We start from the raw sequence: 12,417 nt of genomic DNA on the forward strand, positions 1-12,417 counted from the left end.
GACAGCTAGTACTCAGATTTCTACTCACTTACTCTACGACCAGTAACCAAGAGCCTATTGGGCCGCGTGGGCACGTGGCCAAGTGGTTAAGGCATTCGACGAGCGATCTGAAGGTTGTGAGTTCGAGTCCCAGCCAAGGCAGCGTGTTGTGTCCTTGAGCAAGGCACTTAACCACACATTGCTCTGCGACGACACTGGTGCCAAGCTGTATCAGCCCTTGCCCTTCCCACATCGTGGAGAGGGGAGACCTGCAGCATGGGCAGCTGCCGGTCTTCCATATAACCTCGCCCAGGCCTGCGCCCTGGACAGTGAAGACTTTCCAGGCGCAGATCTATGGTCTTACAAGACTAACAGATGCCTTAATTGGGCCAAGGAATTGATAATTCTGGACTACTATCTTACAGTAGCAGTATTGCAATCTTAATCAAGGATTTTTTAAAAAAATTGTCCATTTACAACAGAAACTCAGTGATTCAGTAATAGCTTCCTCTCTGTCATCAGATTTCTGAACAGTCCATGCCCTTTTGTGCATTATTTATTTTGCAATTTATAATAATTTGTTGTTTTTGCACTGTTCCGATTTCTGCAAAACAATGAATTTCAAGTCATAAGAGAGTGATAACAAATCTGATTCAGATCTTGAGTCATCTCTATAGCGGCTACAGTCAAGTTAAGCCGAATGTCTGGGTGCGCATTGTCTCTACCTGCTCCTGCCTCACTGAACTCGGGTCTGTATACCTCAACTCCATTCTATTCCCCTTGGTTCAGTCCATTCCCACCTACATCCACAACACTTCACATGCTCTTGATCTCCTCAACAATTTTCAATTCCCTGGTCCTGACCACCTCACTTTCACCATGGATGTCTAGTCCTCATACACTTCTACCCTTCTTCTTTCCCCAACAAAAGACTCAGCTAGCTCCCCTCCACCACCACCCTCCTCTGCCTGGAGGAACTAGTCCTCACCCTCAGCAATTTCTCCTTTGGCTCCTCCCACTTCCTTCAAACTCAAGGGATAGCCGTGGGCACCTGCATGGGCTCCAGCTATGCCTCCCTTTGTGTTGGCTACATGTAAAAGTCCATGTGCAAGCCTTCCCGGGTAATGCTTCCCAACTCTTGCTGTGCTACATTAATGACTGCACTGATGCTGTTTCATGCACCCATAAGATCATGAGACATTGCAGCAGAATTAGGCCACCTGGCCCATCGAGTTTGCTCCGCCATTCAATCATGGTTGATCCTCTTTTCCCTCCTCCTCAACCCCAGTTCCCGGCCTTCTTCCTGTAACCTTTGATGCCATGTTCAATCAAGAACCTATCAAACTCTGTCTTTAACACACCCAACGACCCAGCCTCACAGCTGCAGATGGCAACAAATTCCATAAATTCACCACCTTTTGGCTAAAAAAATTTCTCCACATCTCTGTTTTGAAAGGGCACCCCCTCTATCCTGAGGCTGTGCCCTCTTGTCCTAGACTCTCCCACCACGGAAAACATCCCTTCCACATCTACTCTGTCTAGGCTTTTCAACATTTGAAAGGTTTCAATGAGATCCCACTCATCCTTCTGAATTCCAGTGCGTACAGACCCACACGTTCCTTATATAATAACCCTTTCATTCCTGGGATCATCCTTGTGAACCTCCTCTGCACACTCGCCAATGCCAGCACATCTTTTCTAAGATGAGGGGCCCAAAACTGTTCACAATACTCAAGGTGAGGCCTCACCAGTGCCCTATAAAGCCTCAGCATCATATCCTTGCTCTTATATTCTAGACAAATGAATGCTAACATGGCATTTGCCTTCCTCACCACCCACTCGACCTGCAAGTTAACCTTCAGGGTGTTCAGCATAAGGACGCCCAAGTCCCTCTGCATCTCAGATTCCTGGATTTTTTCCCCACTTAGAAAAAAGTCTGTGCATTTATTTCTACTACCAAAGTGCATGACCATGCATTTTCCAACATTGTATTTCATTTGCCACTTTCTAGCCCATTCTCCTAATCTGTCTAAGTCCTTCTGCATCCTACCTGTTTCCTCAACACTACCTGCCCCTCCACCAATCTTCGTTATCATCTGCAAACCTGGCAACAAAGCCACCAATTCCATCACTTAAGTCATTTATATACAGTATAAAAAGAAGTGGCCCCAACACCGAACTCTACAGAAAACCACTAGTCACTGGCAGCCAACCAGAAAAGGATCCTTTTATTCCCACTCACTGCCTCCTACCAATCAGCCAATGCTCTAACCATGTTAGTAACTTTCCTGTAATACCAAGGGCTCTTAACTTGGTAAGCTGCCTCATGTGTGGCACCTTGTCAAAGGCCTTCTGAAAGTCCAACCATGCAACATCCACTGCATCCCCTTTATCTATCCTACTTGTAATCTCCTCAAAGAATTCCAACAGGTTCGTCAGGCAGGATTTTCCCTGAAGGAAACCATACTGACTTTGTACTATCTTGTCCTGTGTCACCAAGTACTCCATAACCTCATTTTTAACAATTGACTCTAATATCTTCCCAATCACTGAAGTCAGGCTAACTGGTCTATAATTTCCATTCTACTGCCTTCCTCCTTTCTTAAAAGAATGGAGTGACATTTGCAATCTTTCAGTCCTCTGGCACCTTGCCAGAGTCCAATGATTTTTGAAAGATCATTTCTAATGCCTCCACAATCTCTAACGCTACCTCTGTCAGAACCCTAGGGTGCAGTTCCTCTGGTCTGGGTGGTTTATGTACCTTTAGGTCTTTCAGTTTTTTGAGCACCTTCTCGCTTGTAACAGTAACAGGCGACGGGCCCAGATGGCGTCCCAGGATGGGTTCTCCAGGCCTGCGCAAGCGAGCTAGCTGGAGTGTTTGCTGACATCTTCAACTGCTCTTTGCTTCAGTCTAAGATCCCCTCGTGTTTTAAGAAGGCAACAATAATCCCAGTGCCGAAGAAGAGCAAGGTGGCATGCCTGAATGACTATCGACCTGTGGCTCTGACATCAATTGCTATGAAGTGCTTCAAGTGATTGGTTATGGCACACATCAACCACAGCCTACCGGTCAACCTCGACGCTTTGCAATTCGCCTACCGGAGCAACAGGTCAACAGCAGATGCCATCTCTCTGGCCCTACATTCCTCCTTAGAACACCTGGAGAATAAAGATGCATACGTAAGGCTCCTTTTCATTGACTACAGCTCTGCCTTTAATACCATCATTCCAAATAAACTGATTCCTAAGCTGCGGAACCTGGGCCTCAGCACTCAGATCTGCAGCTGGATCTTCAACTTCCTCACAGACAGGACCCAGGCTGTAAAAATAGGGGACAAGCTCTCTTCTGCAATCACTCTGAGCACCGGTGCCCCACAAGGCTGTGTACTCAGCCCCCTGCTGTACTCACTGTACACCCATGATTGTGTAGCCAAGTTTCCATCAAACTCAATATATAAGTTTGCCGATGACACAACAATTGTAGGCCATATCTCAGGTAATGATGAGTTTGAGTACAGAGAGGAAATTAAGAACCTGGTGGCATGGTGTGAAGACAATAACCTATCCGTCAATGTTAGCAAGACGAAGGAATTGGTTGTTGACTTCAGAAGGAGTAGCGGACCACACAAACCAATTTACATCGGTGGTGTGCAAGTGGAACAGGTCAAAAGCTTTAAGATCCTCGGGGTCAATATCACAAATGACCTGACTTGGTTCAACCAAGCAGAGTTCACTGCCAAGAAGGCCCACCAACGCCTTTACTTCCTGAGAAAACTAAAGAAAATTGGCCTGTCCCCTAAAACCCTCATAATTTTTATAGATGCACTGTAGAAAGCATTCTTCTAGGGTGCTTCAGAACCTGCTATGGAAGTTGTCCTGTCCAAGTCCGGAAGAAGCTGCAGAAGATCGTGAACACGGCGCAGCACATCACACAAACCAATCTTCCGTCCTTGGACTCACTTTACACCGCACGCTGTCGGAGCAGTGCTGCCAGGATAATCAAGGACACGACCCACCCAGCCAACACACTTTTCGTCCCTCTTCCCTCCAGGAGAAGGCTCAGGAGCTTGAAGACTCGTACGGCCAGACTTGGGAACAGCTTCTTTCCAACTGTGATAAGACTGCTGAACGGATCCTGACCCGGATCTGGGCCGTACCCTCCAAATATCCGGACCTGCCTCTTGGTTTTTTTTTGCACTAACTTACTTCCCATTTTTCTATTTTCTATTTATGATTTATAATTTAATTTTTTAATATTACTAATTTTAACTATTTTTAATATTTAATATTTGTAATCCAGGGAGTGTGAAGTGCAGAATCAAATATCGCTGTGATGATTGTACGTTCTAGTACCAATTGTTTGGCGACAATAAAGTATAAAGTATAAAGTAACTGCATCCACTTCTCTCCCTTCACAACCTACATCAGGCATACTGCTTGTGTCTCCCAGTGAAGACTGATGCAAAATACTCAATTTAGTTCATCAGCCATCTCCTTGTCCCCCATTATTATTTCTCCTGCCTCATTTTCTAGCCACTTTGATATTATTTGCTAGCTTGCTTTCATATTTCATCTTTTCCCTTCTAATGATTTTTTTAGTTGCTCTCGGTAGGTTTTTAAAAACTTCCCAATCCTCTGTCTTCCTACTAATTTTTGCTTTGTTCTATGCCCCTTTTTTTGCTTTTACAATAGCTTTGACTTCCCTTGTCAGCCATGGCTGTACTATTTTACCATTTGAGTATTCCTTCATTATTAGAATACACATGTCCTGCACCTTCCTCGTTTTCCCAGAAACACCACCATTGCTGCTCTGCTGACATCCCTGCCAGCAGCTCCTTCTGACTTACTTTGGACAACTCCTCTCTCATACCTCTGTAATTTCCCTTACTCCACTGAAATACTGCTACATCAGACTTTACTTTCTCCCCATCAAATTTCAAGTTGAACACAATCATATTGTGATCACTGGTTCCTAAGGGTCCATTTACCTTAAGCTCCCTAATCACCTCTGGTTCATCACATAACACCCAATCCAGTATAGCTGATCCCCTGGTAGGCTCAACAACTAACTGCTCTAAAAAGCCATCTCATAGACATTCAACAAACTCACTCGCTTGAGATCCATTACCAACCTGATTTTCCCTATCGACCTGCATATTAAAATCTCCCATGAACACCATAACATTGCCCTTTTGACTCGCCTTTTCTATTTCCTGTTGTAATCTGTGGTCCATCTCCCAGCCACTGTTGGGAGGCCTGTATGTAACTACCATCAATAGTGAGATCATCAATTTCATCACTTTGTCTCCAACTTCCACCCTGCCCTTAAATTCACTCAGTCTATTTCTGACACCTCTTTCCCCTTTCTCGATCTCGCAGTCTCCATCTCTGGAGACAAACTGTCTACTGACATCTTTTATAAACCTGTGGATTCCAATGGCTATCTTCTCTATACCTCTTCCCATCCATTTCCTGTAAAAATGCCATTCCCTTTTCTCAGTTCCTTCTTCTCCACTGCATCTGTTCCCAGGATGAAGCTTTCCTTTCCAGGACGCCAGAGGTGTACTTCTTCGAAGAATGAGGTATCACTTCCTCCACCATTGATGCTGCCTTCACCTGTATTGCCTCCATTTCCCAGACATCCACGAAATCTTCCTGCCACCTTAACAGTGTTAGAGTCTCCACCTCTTGTCTTCACCTATCACCCCATGAGCCTCCACAACCAACACAACTTCCACCATCTTCAACAGGATCCTACTACCAAACACATCTTTACTCCCTCCCCCCAACCCACTTTCCACAGGGATTGGCCCCTCTGTGATTCCCTTGTCCATTCGTCCCACACCCGCTAATCTCCCTCCTGACACTTATCCCTGCAAGTGACAAGTGACAAAATTACTGACTTGCCCATTCGCCTCCTGCATTCAGGGCCCCAAACAGCCCTTCCAGTTGAGGCAAAACTTCCACCTGCAAATCTATCAGTCTCGTCTTTTGTGTCTGGTGCTCCCAATACAGCCTCCTCTACATTAGTGAGGCCTGTCTTAGATTGGAGGACTGCTTTGTCAAGCAGCTCCGCTGCATCTGCTAAAATCAGAATTTCCCAGTGGCTAACCATTTTAACTACTATCACCATTTCCATTTCAACATGTTGGTCCATAGCGTCCTCTTTTGCCATGATGAGGCTACTCTCAGGATGAAGGGGCAACACCTCCTATTCCATCTGTGTAGTCTACAACTTAATGGTATAAACATTGACTTCTCCTTGCAGTAATTATTTCCCTCTCCCCATTCCCTCTTCTTCTTTCCCATTCTAGCCTCTTACCTCTTCTCCTCACGCACCTCTCGCCTTTCCCTGGGTTCCCTCCTCTTACCCATTCTCCTATGGCCCACTCTTCTCTCCTATCAGATTCCTCCTTCTCCAGCCTTTTACCTTTCCCACCCATCTGGCTTCACCTATCACCTTCCAGTTAGTTTTCCTTCCCCTCCCCCTGCCCACCTTTTTCACTCCGGCGTCTTCTCCCTTCCTTTCTCGTCCTGAAAAAGGGTCTCAGAACGTGGACTATTTACTCATTTCTACAGCTGCTACTTGACCTACTGAGTTACTCCGGTATGCCGTGTACGTTGCTTGCGTTATCTTTGCCTATGATAAAAGGCAGAAGTGTGCATACTTCCCGCTGTTACTGGAAGGGAATCCTAGTTCGATAGATGATCAACAGTGCTTTTGCGGCCAAGGTCAACATCCACAAACTCACCTGGAGGTCAGGGACCGGCTAATTTGCCGCAACTTCACCGCCGCCATCTTTCATAAAGGCAGCCCAGGTCCTTCTTTTAAGCTGTCTACCGAAAGCTCCCACAGTTGTTGTTCCTAATTTATCAGGGATGTAGTTATAATGATCTCCTTAACTTTCCAAAATTTCTCGAGAATTTAAAATTAACGATTTTTAGAAGGTTTGTTTTCTTTTTTACGTAATTATTTGCCGGCAAAGCAAGGGACGCAAAGATCCACTCCGCAAATAGAGCGGTTTCCAGTGACGCAATTACATACTGGACGGGAAAAAAGACCTCGAAGAAAATAAGTTCAGATATGCTGTGAGTCCTGGAAACGGAAATTGCTGAAATATTCAAGTCAGGAAGTGCCCGCGCAGACGGGACCAGTGTTATTGATTCTGACTAGAAATCTCATGCCAGAGTAGCACACACAAAATGCTGGAGGAACTAATCAGTTCAGGCAGTATCTATGGAAATGAATAAACAGTCAAACGTTTCGGGCCGAGACCATCCAGCGGGACCCACTTTCGGCCCGAAATTGCAATTGTTTATTCATTTCTATAGATGCTGCCTGGCCTGCGGAGTTCCTCCAGCATTGTTTTGTGTGCTGCTCTCGATTTACTGCATCTTTTGTGTTTAAAACTCGAGAGAACAAAGTTTTAACTGAAGATTCAGAAATGGAAAACTTTGAAGAAGAAGGGCAAATGAGCGAAGATACAGTATGATCCTGGACAATTCTTCCACTGCTTGTTCTCAGCCAGAGCTGGAAAAAGAGTCATAGAGAAGTACAGCACAGAAACAGGTCCTCGGTCCATGCCAAAACCATTTAAGCTGCCTACTTCCATCAACCTGCACCAAAACCATAGTCCTCCACACCCCACCATCCATGTACCTTTCTAAACTTCTCTTAAATGTTGAAATGAAGCTTGCGTACACCACTTGTGCTGGCAGCTCATTCCACTCTCTCATGGCCCTCTGAGTAAGGAAGTTTCCCCTCATGTTCCCCTTAAACTTCTCGCCTTTCACCCTTAACCCATGGGCTCTGGTTGAAGTCCCACCCAACCTCAGTGGAAAAAGCATTTACTCTATCTATGCCCCTCATAACTTTGTATACCTCTATTAATTCTCCTCTCTATAATTTACGTTCTAAAGAATACAGTCCTAAACTATTCAATCTTTCCTTATAACTCAGTTCTTCCAGATGCAGCAATATCCTTGTAAATTTTCTCTGTACTCTTTCAACCCTGTCTAGATCTTTCCTGTAGGTAGGTGACCAAAACTGCACACAATACTCCAAATGCTGGTTTAAGATAACACTGGTGAACCTCAGCAACCTCTTGCTGGTGGCGAATGAAACAAGGACAGCAACTAAATATTTTGTTAATCACTTTTTTTCTTGGCAAACAGTCATTGCAGGTTATAGTCTGTAACTTCCCTTTGGACTTGGAAGCAATTCGATGTGCAGAACCAAGGTAATGAGAGGTGGCTGGTCCGTTGCTGAGAGCTTGAAAGGTCAGGCACAGGCCGAGCCAATGCCAGGGGACCCCAGAACATATCGACACAACTGAACACGATGTTCGGACGGAGGGTTACAGGCCAAATCGAGGCGGTGAAGTCTGGCGTATCCAAGCAGCAGGACCTGTTGTTCAGATGAAGATTTGAGCACCAGGGTAGATTGAAAAGGTCAGATTGTCGGGGGTCCAAGGGAAGATACGGGCCGGTTCAGGCTGCTGCTCCACAACATTCACTCAGCTCTGTGCTGAGCTATGGGAATCTCTTTGTGGACTTCAGTTCAGAAACTTCCTTTGCCGCAGTTACTGTTTGCTTGATTTTTTTTTCATTGCATATTAGGTATTCAACAGTCTTTTTTAAATGGGTTATTTTATTTTTTTACTTTATTATGGGCAAGATGTGGTTTTTATTCTCTGCACATTTGGTGTTGGACAATCTATATATATATAGTTTTTGGAGTGTCTTTGATTCATGGCTGCCTGTTAGAGACAAATCTCAAAGTTGGATAATGTATACATATATTCTTTGATAATAAATGTACTTTGAAATTAGGCTTCATCAACATATTATACAACTTCAACATAACATCCCATCTCCTGTACTCAATACATTGATTTATGAAGGTCAATGTGCCAAAAAGCTTTCTTTATGGCCCTATCTACCTGTGGTACCACTTTCAATAAATTATGGATCTGTATTCTCAGTGCCCTATCCCATTCCTCAGTGCCCTGCCATTCACCGTGTAAGACCTACACTGGTTGGTCCTACTGGAGTGCAAAATCTCACACTTGTCTGCATTAAATTGCATCTGCCATTTTTTAGCCCATTTTTCCAGCTGATGCAGATCTTTATGCAAGCCATGGTAGCCTTCCTCACTGTCCACTACATCCCCAGTCTTGGTGTCATCCGCAAATTTGCTGATATAGTTAACCATATCATCCAGATCATTGATATAGATGACAAAAAGGAGACAGCTCCAATCCCTGTAAAACACCACTACTGGCTCCCAGTCAGAAAGGCAACATTCTACTACCACTCTATTGCTCCTCCCACAAAGCCAATGTCTCATCCAATTTAGTACTTCATCCTAAATGTCGAGCGACTGAACCTTCTTGTCCAGCCTCCCATGCAGAACCTTGTCAAATGCCTTGCTAAAGTCCATATAGGCAACACCCACTGCCTTGCTTTCATCCACTTTCCTAGTAACCTACTTGAAAGATTAGATAGACATGACCTACCATGCACAAACTCATGCTGATAATCCTTAATCAGTTCATGTCTATCAAAATACTTATACATCCAGTCCCTTAGAATACCTTCCAATAACTTTCCCACAACTGATGTCAGACTCGCCAGCCTATAATTTCCTGGTTTATGTTTAGAGCCTAGAAATGTTCATGTGTTTTCTTTCCGATTTAATCCTTCTCTCAACTGCACATTGATTTAACCATTTCCCTTACTCAACTAGACTCGAAATCGAGGTTAAAATGTTTACTATAAACACACAGATTACAAGAAGCAATTTGCAAATCATGACGAATTTTATTTGGCCCTCCATTGATCAGGGTTGTTAACCATAGATATTATGTCCTAGCTGTCTACACAAACCAGGGCAGTATGATTTGGAGAGCCCAGGCTCCTCCTTTCCAGACAGCTGATGAATTCAAAGGAACGGCAGATATGGATACGGTCTGGGACTGGTAGCATCACAGGAGTTGCCAGTCAGCTTTGAACTCAACATAGAACAGCCTTGGGCACTCCAGCTCTGCAATTTTCCACGGGGTTTACTCCCGAAACCTTCCCCCATGAGTGGGTATATTGAATTGAATTGAATTGACTTTATTTCTTACACCCTTTACATACATGAGTAAAAATCTTTATGTTACGTCTCCATCTACATGTGCCATGTGCAGTCATAGGAATTTATAGTAATTTATAATAAATAGAACAGTCAATGTCATATAGAGTACACTCAAATCAGCGTGAGTTAATCAGTCTGATGGCCTGGTGGAAGAAGTTGTCCGGGAGCCTATTGGTCCTGGCTCTTATGCTGCGGTACAGTTACCCAGATGGTAGCAGCTGAAATAGATTGTGGTTGGGATGACTTGGGTTCCCAATGATCCTGCAGGCCCTTTTTACACATCTATCCTTGTAAATGTCTTGAATCATGGGAAATTCACAACTACAGATGCGCTGGGGTGTCCACACCACTCTCTGCAGAGTCCTGTGATTGAGGGAGGTACAGTTCCCATACCAGGCAGTGATGCAGCCAGTCAGGATGTTCTCAATTGTACCCCTGTAGAAAGTTCTTAGGATTTGGGGGCCCATACCAAACTTCTTCAACCGTCTGAGGTGAAAGAGGTGCTGTTGTGCCTTTTTCACCACACAGCTGGTGTGTACAGACCACGTGAGGTCCTCGGTGATTTGGATGTCAAGGAACTTGAAGCTGTTTACCCTCTAGGGGTTAGCCCATCTCCATTCCTCCTGTAATCCACACCAGCTCCTTTCTTTTTGCGACATTGAGGAAGAGGTTGTTTTCTTGACCCTACTGTGTCAGAGAGATGACTTCTTCCCTGTAGGCCACCTCATTATTGTTTGAGATTAGGCCAATCAATGTAGTGTCATCAGCAAATTTAATCAGCAGATTGGAGTTGTGGATGGTGACACAGTCATGGGTATACAGGGAATAAAGGAGGGGACTCAGTACGCAGCCCTGAGGGGCTCCTGTATTGAGAGTCAGTTGGTTTGAGGTGAGGGAGCCCACTCTTACAACCTGCTGGTGATCTGACAGGAAGTCCAGGATCCAGCTGCACAAGGCAGGGTCAAGGCCGAGGTCTCTGAGCTTCCTGTCGAGCCTGGATGGAACTATGGTGTTGAATGCTGAACTGTAGTCCAAGAACAGCATTCTCACATAAGCATCCTTCTTCTCCAGGTGTGTAAGGACGGTATGTAGAGCAGTGGCTATTGCGTCATCTGTCGATAGGTGAATTATAGGGGGTCCAGTTTGGGTGGTAGCAAGCTGCAGATGTAATCCTTGACCAGCCTCTCAAAGCATTTACTTATTAGTTGCAAGGCAGCAGAGATTAGGTTCGAGTGGAAGCTTTTCCTTCTCCTAGATGAGTTCCCAACCATGACTGACAAGCCATCTGCCTGAAGCAACTAGTTTTTAAGGTGCCAATAACCCACCTTTACCCTTTCTCCTGTCAGTTCCACCAGGCTTAGTAGCTAAGCTATACGTGAAGGCCAGGAGCTGGTTGTCAGAGGCTATTTGAGATGCTCGCCAGCCATTACTCCCCCACTATTTCCCACTCCAGGGTACCTTAAGCAACCAGTGACCAATTACAATCCCTTAACTGAAGATACACAATCCATAGCAACATTTCAACTGGCATTTCTCCCTTCGGCCAAGGATTGTTTTTAAGGGCCCTTAATAACATTCATCCCTCTGTAATCAGTTATCTCTATTCCAGAACCACAATAGATTTCCTGGTGACAAAAGAGACTGCAGATGGTGGAATCTGGATTCCATCTCCTAAAGATTATTTTATAAAGAGCCTACATTCATGGCCACCACCAATGTCCTCCAGCACGTTGAAGAAATGCATTTTCTCTTTCACTTGCTCGCTTTCTCCAAACCAAAACCAAAAAGGGGTAATCAGGTATTGAAAGGCCTACATAGAGTAAATGTGGAGAAGATGTTTTCTATAGTGGGGGAGTCTAGGACCAGTGGGCATAGTTTAAGAATAGAAGGACATCCCTGTAGGACAGAGATGAAAAGGAATTTCCTTAGCCAGAGGATGGTGAGCCTGTGGACGGCATTGTCACAGGCAGCTATGGAGGCCAGGTCTATAAGAACATTTAAAGCAGAGATTGATGGGTTCTTGATTAGTAAGGGTGTCAAAGGTCACAGGCAGAAGGCAGGAGAATGGGATTGAGAGGAATAATAAATCAGCCATGTTCGAATAGTGGAGCAGACTGAATGGCCTATTTTTACAGCTCCTATGTCTTATGGTCTGAAAATTTTTTGCAATATAATTTTATTTTCTTCACTTTATAACAGACCACATTGACCGTGCTTGAGGTAGTCCCTTATTGACAGAACCTGATGAAAATAAGAGAAATGGCTTTCCTGCGTACTTGTTCAGTTTGTGAGTTTCA

General features: G+C 44.6%; 1 protein-coding gene across 4 annotated transcripts in view; it reads right to left on the minus strand.

Annotated features, from left to right (window-relative positions):
- The window catches only part of nfu1 (NFU1 iron-sulfur cluster scaffold homolog (S. cerevisiae)), a 32,900-nt gene extending 26,087 nt beyond the window's left edge, over window positions 1-6,813 (minus strand). For 2 of the 4 annotated variants that reach the window (XM_072267241.1, XM_072267243.1), the window contains exon 1: window positions 6,732-6,813. In XM_072267241.1, coding sequence (XP_072123342.1) covers window positions 6,732-6,778 — 47 coding nt within the window. In that variant the 5' untranslated portion in view covers window positions 6,779-6,813. Of the gene's footprint in view, window positions 1-2,740; window positions 2,831-3,078; window positions 3,139-6,731 lie in introns of those variants that run through there. The other 2 variants (XM_072267242.1, XM_072267244.1) reach the window with 2 other exon arrangements.
- Between the last annotated feature and the right edge of the window lie 5,604 nt (window positions 6,814-12,417).

This window comes from Mobula birostris, chromosome 8, assembly GCF_030028105.1.
Source record: "Mobula birostris isolate sMobBir1 chromosome 8, sMobBir1.hap1, whole genome shotgun sequence".
NCBI classification, from domain to species: Eukaryota; Metazoa; Chordata; class Chondrichthyes; order Myliobatiformes; family Myliobatidae; genus Mobula; species Mobula birostris.